Source organism: Colobus angolensis, unplaced genomic scaffold (assembly GCF_000951035.1).
Source record: "Colobus angolensis palliatus isolate OR3802 unplaced genomic scaffold, Cang.pa_1.0 Scaffold109, whole genome shotgun sequence".
Taxonomy (NCBI): domain Eukaryota; kingdom Metazoa; phylum Chordata; class Mammalia; order Primates; family Cercopithecidae; genus Colobus; species Colobus angolensis.
The window spans coordinates 6235636-6245565 of NW_012111919.1; the positions used below are offsets into that span (position 1 = coordinate 6235636).

The following is a 9930-nucleotide window of genomic DNA, read 5'->3' on the forward strand; positions in this document are numbered from 1 at the left end:
CAAGGCGGAGTCTGCGGGGTTCTGGCGGCTTGTGTCACGGCTGAAGCTGTAACTGTACCCAGAACCTCCGACCCTGGAGGGGCGCTCAGGTCGAGCCTCAGCTGATCCGGCCTCTGAAATCCCCGCTGCGACGCCTGCCGGACTCCTTCCCCAACCCCGCCGCGGCGGCCGCAGTCCGCGTGCCACCCTTCCAGTCCACTCTTTATTTCCTTAGACCAGCTTTAAACGGCTCTGGAGGAAGCACTGGGTTTCTTGCCTGTTTATTGTGAATCTTCTCCAGGTTTGCTCTAGAAAGGCCTGAGGTGGCCGCGTCCTGTCTTGCCCCCTCCTCCTTCACTGGGGCAGTTCCAGGACGATCTTGCCTAGGTTTTTGTTGGCCTCCATGTACTTATGGGCCTCCTGGATTTCGGTCACTGGGTAGATTCTGTCCAGAACCGGCACTAGACGTTGGGGGCCCTCCGTGGAGAAGTGAGGCAGAATTTGCTCCGTGAAAGCATTCACCAGCATTTGCTTGTACTAAGACAAGGGAAAGGAGAGCATCAGCCTGGGGAGAGAGCCTCACCCCACCCTCCTCATCCTCCTCAGCCTTCTTGCTCTCTCTGAAACCACATATCTGAAAAAGCACACGGGGACACTTAACCCCTCACTTCCTAGCATGTGTGTGCAATACCCCTGAAGGAGTGATGTGCCATCTTAGAGTATGTCTGATAGGTATATTGTTTATTTTGAGGTGAAAACGTTGGAGAAATTGTAGTTTCAGAAAAGGATAGCTGACCTGTCTCTTCTTGCATGTAGCAAGTCATAAAGATTCCTGTGGGAGGGGCACCCTCCCCATACTAGGGCAAGAAAATAGCCCTTATCACCGGAGACTGGAAACAGGGCTACAGTGGAACTGAATAAGTACACTTAAGGAAGTAACCCTTATCTTCCACTAGTTTTACGCCCCTCACCCCCATATATCTCCTAGTGACTTCCCTAGAAATTTACTATCCCAGCCCGATTTTGTCTTATTTCTTCTCAAATTTATTGTTCTTTGTCTAAAAATTACAAAAGCATCTTACTTTGGCCAGATCACTTGAGCCTGGGAGTTTGAGATCAGCCTGGGCAACATGGTGAAACCATCTCTATAAAAAATACAAGCCAGGCATGGTGGTATGCCTTTGTCTTGGCTACCTAGGAGGCTGATTGTGCCACTGGACTTCAGCCTGGGTGACAGAGTAAGACCCTGTCTCCATAAAAAAAAAAAAAAAAAAAGTACATGCTTTTCTCCCGTCAATCCAGCCAAAGAGACCACATAGGAGCTAAAGCGGGGTTACAGGTGATCTCTGGCTCCCCTGTACCTCCAGATGTGTAACTTCTGTTCTGTACCAGATAAAGACTGAAGCCTGAAGTAAAATGTTAGTGTCACTGACAGCCTAAGAATTGTTTTTAAATAAAAGGTCTTCACCCAGGAGGCAGCCACAGATAGGACTCACATAGGCTCAGTGCAAAAAGGATGCTTAAGTTCTCCTGTCCCCTCAGCTGGTGCAAAACCCTATGGTGGAAACATTCCCAAAGCTGGTACCTGCTGGACTGCCAGATGGAATATTTCAGGAGCATATAATCTTTTTTTTTTTTTTTTTGAGATGTGTTTTTGCTATGTTGCCCACGTGGGGTACAGTGTCTATGCACAGGTGCAATCATAGCTCACTGCAGCCTTGAAACTCCTGGACTCAAGCAGTCCTCCACCTCAGCCTTCCAAGTACCTGGGACTACAGGCGAGTGCCACTGTGCCCGGCATGGAACCTATAATCTGTTGAAGGCCAAGGCTTACTTATTTTTTACTCACTTAAGAGTCTTTCTTAACACACTGAGATGAATTCTGCCTTTGAAAACAAAGTCTTGGAACTACTTGAAATACTTCCTAATATGGTCAGTGCTTTGTTCATTCTATTCGAATGTTCAGATAACGTGTGAAGTATCAGCTACACTTCTTTTCATGATACTGAAGCCTCTATCGACCAATCTGAATCAGTTCTCTGAAATCGGGTTCCCTTTTTATCTTCAGAGGGGGAGATTTCTTCATAGAAACTAACCTCCCTAACCTAAGGTGGAGCTTCCTTTCTCGGGGTAATGTAAATGAACCACACTTTTCTGGGTTAAATCACATGTTTTCTTTTCATTCATTACTCACCTTATTGTCCCTAGATCTCAGCAAACTGGTGATCAGACTTCCTCGCTTAAAAAGTAGCTTTGCAAACAGGGGCCCATTGATGTCAGCTCCTCCCATCAGACCATAGAGAACCCAGCGACCATCAAGAGCCAGGCAGTTGACGTTCTTCTCCCAGTAGGATCCGCCTATGCAGTCTAGAATAAGATTAACTCCAGCACCTTCCATAGGAAACAGATTTGTGATGCTAGTCAGATATAGAAAGCTTGGTACAAAATAAGATACCATGGTATATTTGTGGATTATGGACATAAATACAGATGTAAGTGGTAAATCTATAGGTTGGAATTAGAAATACTGCTTGAAGAACTGTTGTAAATGGAGTTTAGATAGCGGAACTCTATCACAGCATGTGTGAAGATCACCCTTTATGATGCCTAGCTACAGCAAGGGGGAAATGGGGCACCATGGCCTAGAGTCTCCTCTCATGCCAAAATAAGTACAGTCCCACTGACACCCAGACATGATTTAAAACAGAATACAGGAGGCTCAACCTAGGCTAGTTGTTCACATAGAAGTTAGGAAGTATCTGCACTGGGTTATTGGAATTATAGGCTTTCTAGCTTTGGTTTCATCTCTCCTTTTCTTTCTTTCTTTCTTTTTTTTTTTTTGAGACAGTCTCGCTCTGTCGCTCAGGCTGGAATGCAGCGGTGCGATCTCGGTTCACTGCAAGCTCTGCCTCCTGTGTTCACGCCATTCTCCTGCCTCAGCCTCCCGAGTAGCTGGGACTACAGGCACCTGCCACCATGCCCAGCTAATTTTTTGTATTTTTAGTAGAGACGGAATTTCACCATGTTAGCCAGGATGGTCTCGATCTCCTGACCACGTGATCCACCCGCCTCGGCCTCCCAAAGTGCTGGGATTACAGGCGTCAGCCACAGTGCCCAGCCCTCCTTTTCTACTCACATGAAAAATGGAGGCCAGGCATGGTGGCTCATGCCTGTAATCCCAGTACTTTGGGAGGCTGAGGCAGGCAGATTACCTGAGGTAAGGAGTTTAAGACCAGACTGGCCAACATAGTGAAACCCCATCTCTACTAAAAATACAAAAATTAGCTGGGTGTGGTGGTGCGCCCGTGATCCCAGCTACTCAGGAGGCTAAGGCCTCCTGAGTAAGCATTGCTTGAACCTGGGAGGCAGAGGTTGCAGTGAGCCGAGATCAAGCCACTACACTCCATCCTCAGTGACAGAGCGAGACTCCATTTCAAAAAAAAGAAAGAAAAGAAAAATGGAAAGGGATGAGCCAAAAATAGACACATCTGGCTTTGGAATACAGCAGTGTGCACATCTACTCACTCATTTAGGGTGCTATCACCCAACCCTACCATGCCCGGCTCCAAACTTGTCTCTGCCTCCAAGTCTCCTATTAACTAAGTGTAGAATGGCTGGTTGGGAAGAAAAGGTGCTGGATAATTCTAGACCAAGTCTGCGTGGTCTAAAGTGTGGATGAATCTTATCTCTTGCAAGAATGCACATGGAAACCATCTTAGATATAAATATGACTGTCTCAAGTGGTCAAATACCATAGTACTAGAATTTGGCCAGGGCAGCTGTTGAGCACTTAGTAGAGGTAAGACTGATAGACAGCATTGGCAACTTTGAGACTGGTGGGGATTTTATTTAATCATCTCTTAAATTCCTGCTGAACTGTAGAAACAGTTGTTTACCTTTGGTGAATTTCAGTGTTGCTTCAGAGAAATCCTCTTCTTTGTAATTGAATCCAGCAGCTGCTCCAAGCTTTTCTGCCATTTGAAGCTTCTGCTGGGAGCCAGCTGTGACCAGAGGAATAGCTCCAGCCATCCGGGTGAGTTGGATAGCAGCTGTGCCCACACCGCTCAGTCCTGCATGGATTAGCACATAGTCTCCAGCCTGAACGTTTCCTGTGACAGAAAGTACAGGGTTCTCTTTACTTTGCAACTACTACATATTCCCCACACAGGCATATTCTATCAAGATCACCTGGCCGTTGCACCAAATGCCAAATCGATCTTTTGCTTTTCCTTTTTTATTTGGTGGGGTGGGGGTGGGATGCTGTGACTCAAATACAAACCATCTTGTTCTTTGGAGAAAGAAAAAGCATATTGACAATCCTTTTTTGTCTTATTTCCTCTGACTAAAGTGGAAAACAGCCTTTTGAAACAGGGCTATAAGCAGTCACATCCATAATCTCTATTTTATCTATGATATAACACCAAAATGCACATCTCTGACCTACACCTGAATAAGTAAGAACAACTACCATTCCCATGGTCACCCACCACCCAAAGCCAGTCCTTGTAGAGTCTGAAATGCCTCCAGCTGGTCTTCCTGATCCAGGCAACAGGTAACCACCAGGCTCTTCTTCCTAAGATGGCACTTTTATTACGTTATTCCTCCTCAAAATGTGAAGTGCTTCTCCATTGGCTTTTGCGTTGAGTCCAGACAGCTTGATATTCAAGGACACCCTGATTTGGCCCCAGCTTCATTTTTCACAAATCACAATAGTCATCCTTCACTACTGAATGCAGTGGCTGGTCTCATCTTGATACTCTTTCCTTTTTTTTTTGAGACAGAGTCTCGCTTTGTCACCCAGGCTGGAGTACAGCGTCGTGATCTCAGCTCACTGCAAGCTCCACCCACCTGGGTTCATGCCATTCTCCTGCCTCAGCCTCCTGAGTAGCTGGGACTACAGGCACCCGCCACCATGCCTGGCTAATTTTTTGTATTTTTAGTAGAGACGAGGTTTCACTGTGTTAGCCAGGATGGTCTCGATCTCCTGACCTCGTGATCCGCCTGCCTCGGCCTCCCGAGGTGAGCCGAGGCCCGGCCTACTCTTACTTTTTCTTTGAGACAGAGTCTCACTCTACTGCCCAGGCTGGAGTACAGTGGCATGATCATGGCTCACTGCAGCCTTGACCTTCCTGGGTTCAGGTGATCCTCCCAACTCAGCCTCCTGAGTAACTGAGACAACAGGCGTGCACCATCATGCCTGGTTAATTTTTGTGTTTTGTGTAGAAACAGGGTTTTGCCATGTTGCCCAGGCTGGTCTCGAACTCCTGGGCTCAAGTGATCCGTCTTCCAAACTGCTACTATTATAGGTGTGAGCCACCTTGCCTGGCCGATACTCTTTCTTAGGCCACCGTGGCATGCCTATGTCCTTCACAAGTCTACCCACCCTTCAAAGCCTTCTCTTCCAAAAAGCCTTCTGACTACCCTTGTCCACACCATCTTTTCCCATCTCCAGTTTCTATTGTAGTTAGAGATAGGGCTATCCTTCTAAACTCTATGGTCATCTGATCTTATGCATATGTTGCCTTCTCAGTCACACTGCACTGTCTAAAGGCAAGGAACAAATCTTCTTAGATTCCCTTATGTGAGTTCTTGACTGTCCTTAATGGGACAGCATTAATGGGGAGGAATAAATGAGTCAATTGGCCCCATCTGTTGCACTGGGACCCCAGAGAGAAGCTCAGCATGATTTTGAGAAGCTGGGACTGCTGCTGAGCCTCCGGTGTTAAGGTGTACAGAGGTCTCCTATCTAGTGTTATCCAGACCTTCTATCTGCTAACCATGATTCTCAGCCTCAACATTAAACCCTTCTAACATGGTTTGAAGACCTGACAGTACTGGGAGTGCCCTGGAGGATTGCTGGGATTCAAGGTGGCTGATTTATGAAGGTGTTGAGCCACATTGTGTGGAGTGAGCATGGAGGCCTCCTCACCCACAAGATGTAACAGCTGGAATGCGGTGAGCCAGGCCTCCGGGATGGCCGCAGCCTGGGGCAGGGTCAATCCCTCTGGGATAGGCATGAGGAGGCTTTCGGGGACAGTGACATACTGAGCCTGGCCCCCACCGGGGAGCAGAGCCATGGCTGCGTCCCCGATCTTCCAGTGTCCGTGGCAGCCAGGCCCCAGCTCTGCCACGTGTCCAGATGCCTCAAGTCCCAAAATGTTGCTGGCTCCTGGAGGTGGGTCATACTGGCCTTCTCTCTGCAGAGAAAGAAGTGCACTAAGTGGTGAGCATGATCAGAAAGCTGTGTGTCACCACCCCTGGCCCCTCTTCCAACATCCCCTCTTTTTTTTTCAGAAACAAATTTCAGGATGAAGTCAGGTTTTTATAAGTCAGGAGAAGAGAAAGGAGAGGCCATTAGTTTTATGCAAATAAACTGGAGGTCACATGATCAGTGGATGTTATAACTGGTAGAGTCCTTAGCTATTTACCTCACCTGAACCCTTTGCTTTACAGATGGAGAAAATGAGTCCCAGACAGGGGAAAATATAGTCATGGGATTAGGAACCTTGATGATGGTTCCCATGCATCAAGCGCTAGGCTCTGTGCTCACTCACCCCAGTCCTCAGAAGCTGTAGAGCAGAGGGACTTAACCAGGAGTGTGTGGCAGAACCACCTGAGGAGTATTTCAAAGTACATGTGCCTGGGCCCCCATCACGTTTCTTTTGTGCCCCAGGGGATTCTGATGCACATTTCTGAATGACCACAACCAATGCAGCGGGCCCAGGTCAGTAAATCAGTAGCAGACAGAAGAAAATTCTTATAGAGTACTGCCAGCTGTCAGCTCTGGGACTCTCAGAGTGGAAAGAGTGAAGAGATCCTCAGAGCCACAAAGACCTCAGCTTGAATCCCAGCTCTTCTGCTTGCTAGTGTCATGGCCTTAGGCATACTGCTTAACCTTGCTGACCTTCAGTTTCCCTATCTGTAGAATGAAGACGATGAACAGGGTAGCCTGGGGAGTAAGTGTGCCCACACCCCACAACAATGTTAGTTTCGCCCTCCTTATCTGGAGGCCTGAGTGGCTATGGATTAGCTGGGGGTGGATTCTGCTTTGCAAATACTCCCCCTTGTTTTGTATGAACAAAAGGGGAGCCCTGGGTTTAGGTCTGGGAAGCCCCAGCGCATGTGCCTGTTGGGTGTGGGGCGGTGCATGCCTTCACGTCTGCTCAATGTCCACTGAATGCTGTTGAGAGGTAGTCCCGCCCAACCCGGCACAGCTGAACCCCGGGTACCTGCATTAAGTCCGCCCGGTTCAGGGCGCTGGCCGCCACCTTCAGGAGGACTTCACCCTCCCCCGGGCTCGGTTTGGCCACCTCCTTCACGTAGAGGTTTTCCGGTCCTCCCGGCTTGTCAAAGTGCACGGCTAACATGTTCTCTGAGGACAGAGGGCAGAACAGGACAGGGCAGAGCAGGGCAGGGGCCGCTGTATCCTCCCGGAGCAGCCCAGCCTCAGGCTGGCACCGCGGCGTCCCCTGCCAGCCAGTGCCTCGCTGCCCTGGTCTCCCGCGGCCCCGAGCTCCTGCCCGGGAGCTCGTCGGCCGCCTCCAGACCGATCCCACCCGGAACACAGATGGGAACGGCGGGAAGTGGGATGGCGGTACAGGGCTGGATGCGGCAGAGCAGGACAACGCCGAAGAGGATCAGGCAAATCACACTCCCTCTGAGTTGGAATCCCCTAGCCCTACCCGGGTCCCCGGCACCCGTGTGAGGTACTTACTCCTGGCCCGGCTTCCCTCCCGTGCATCAGGCGGCGCCGAGCGGTTCTGGCTCCTGCAGGTCCCGGTGGCACAGCACGAGCCCCAGAGTCCCCGGACTGCCTCTGCCTCCACCGGAATGGACGGCGGGACTTGGGGCAGCCGGAGGGGTGGGGCTAAGCAGAACCACCCTCCCTCTCTTTCCTCCTTCCCCCTTTAAAACGCAAAGTTAGAAGCGAGCAAATCAGATTTTGTTGTCCTTTTAGTCTCTGGAAAAGAGTCTTTCTCTCAGCTTGGCAGAAAGTGCGATTCTAGCTCTCACTGCAAGGAGAGGAAACTTCCTTCTCTCTAGGGAACGAGACCCAACCTCTTGGCAGGCGAATCGGTCCATTTTCCAGGCAAGGCCAGGCTTTTGGCACATTTATGTAGCAGGCTGGCATCCTGCCCATCTTGGGTATGGGTGGGCAAGCTGGGTGCTGCTAAGAGAAGAGAAAGGAGCCGTTGAGAGTGGGGATGGGGAAGGAAGGCAAAACGCAGTCCTGGGATCCTTATCACGCCCCCTCCTTCTGACAGTCCCGGGGGAGAGGTTCAGCCCCAGGAGAAGGGTACTGGCGATTTTGACTGGGTAAAAGCTGTATCCGTAAGCTACATGAAGATTTCTCCACCTTGGTACTGTTGACATTTTGGACTAGCTAGTTCGTTGTTGTACGAGATTGTCCTGTGCATTGTAGGATGTTTAGCAGCGTCCCTGGCCTCCTCCCCACTACATATCCATAGCACTCCTTGTAAATTCCTGTTTTAGTAAGAACCTCCCATCCTTGACATCTGATCACTCTCAATATCTGATCAAGTTCCTCATCCTCCACCATCCCCCAAGTGATATCCAACCACCCTGGCCTGTCTTCAGTAAGAATCCTGTTAGGTCAGTTTAGATAGAATCCCCCTTACCCCTGATGCCTCTTCTTTTCCATCCACTGACCCCCTGCACTGCCCCTTGGCCATACATTCCCACTTGTCCATGATGCATTCAGAGTTGATCCCGATCTGTCTCCTCCACTACAACAACCCATTGCAGTGGTCCCTAAACCTGTAGTGATGGTGCTAAATAAAGTCTTCCTTAATGCGCTTTAACAAGGATCATTGAATAGTTATTTATTTAACACAGCAGAGCAAAAGTCTATAGAGATGGAAATAATAAAATGATGGGACTTAAGGAAAAATTCAGGAGACCCTGCTATAAGAATAACAGGAATTTTAGAAGGAGGAAGAGGAATGGATGAAGAAGATTCAATAGTTAAACAAATAAAAGAATAAGTTTTCCTAAATTCTAGCAGATTATACAGATTGAAAACATTCACTAGTTAAAGGATGGATTCATGAGAACAAAAATGCATGCCTATATTTTACAAAATTTCAAGTTCTAACAAGTGTGGAAAGAATAAGTTACCCACAATTGGTTAAAAAATAAAAATGGCTTCCTCCCTCCCTTCCTTTCTTCCTTCCCCCCACTTTTCTCTCTCTGTCTTTTTTTGTAGTGTGGGGGTCTCACTATGTTGCTCAGGCTGGTCTCAAACTCTTATGCTCAAGCAATCCTCCTGCCTCAGCCTCCCAAAGTGCTAGGATTACAAGTATGAGCCACTGTGCCCAGCAAGTTTCTATCTGCAATCTGGAAACTAGAAGAGAGTAGACTAGCCTCTATTGACTAGAAGAAAAGGACTGTAACTCAATATACCCCATTAAGATATAATTCACTTATTAGGGCAAAAAGCATGTTTGAGGATGTATAAGGATTCAGAGATGCATCATCTGGATATGCATCTGTCCAAAATTGAGGAAAGGTTTGAACCAAATAATAAATGTCCTAGAACAGAGGCAGATGGAAAGGAAATAGTTGTAAATAATGAACTTTGCAAAAATCTACACTAAAACTGATTGGATTAAGAAAATGGAATGGATTAAGATAGATGGGGAATGTGTAATGTAAGTGTTAAATAAGAACTTTTAAAATGCAAGGAATTAGTTTAAAAAAAATTATAATAATACCAACCACTAAGTATACTAAAGTCTCCCAGTAAAAGTAGGAGTTGAAAGTGCCTAAGATTTTATCTTGGTGAGCCGTTGGTCGATGTAATCTTGCAGTGTGTAATAAGAAACATATATTTGGCCGGGCGCGGTGGCTCATGCCTGTAATCCCAGCACTTTGGGAGGCCGAGGCGGGTGGATCACAAGGTCAGGAGATCGAGACCATCCTGGCTAACAC

General features: G+C 48.0%; 1 protein-coding gene across 2 annotated transcripts; it reads right to left on the minus strand.

The window, feature by feature from the left end:
- Nucleotides 1-188: 188 nt before the first annotated feature.
- Nucleotides 189-8224, minus strand: TP53I3 (tumor protein p53 inducible protein 3). Of its 2 annotated transcripts, XM_011950913.1 has the most exons (6): nt 7694-8173; nt 7209-7351; nt 5909-6176; nt 3876-4088; nt 2174-2370; nt 189-516 (listed from the first exon to the last, which is right to left on the minus strand). In XM_011950913.1, exons 2-6 carry the CDS (start codon nt 7344-7346, stop codon nt 334-336), a joined length of 999 nt encoding a protein of 332 aa, XP_011806303.1. In that variant the 5' UTR covers nt 7347-7351; nt 7694-8173; the 3' UTR covers nt 189-333. The 2 variants fall into 2 exon arrangements, with proteins under 2 accessions (XP_011806303.1, XP_011806313.1); XM_011950923.1 differs by having other exon boundaries at nt 7209-8224.
- Nucleotides 8225-9930: the final 1706 nt, after the last annotated feature.

Bases quoted from the DNA above. Each gene is read 5' to 3' on its own strand.
- TP53I3 (XM_011950923.1), bottom strand. From the start codon at position 7,346: ATGTTAGCCGTGCACTTTGACAAGCCGGGAGGACCGGAAAACCTCTAC. The intron at 4,089-5,908 runs GTGAGGAGGCCT...TTTCTGTCACAG, and splicing joins CCAGCTGTTACATCTTGTGG to GAAACGTTCAGGCTGGAGAC. The intron at 2,371-3,875 runs GTAAACAACTGT...TTCCTATGGAAG, and splicing joins AACACTGAAATTCACCAAAG to GTGCTGGAGTTAATCTTATT.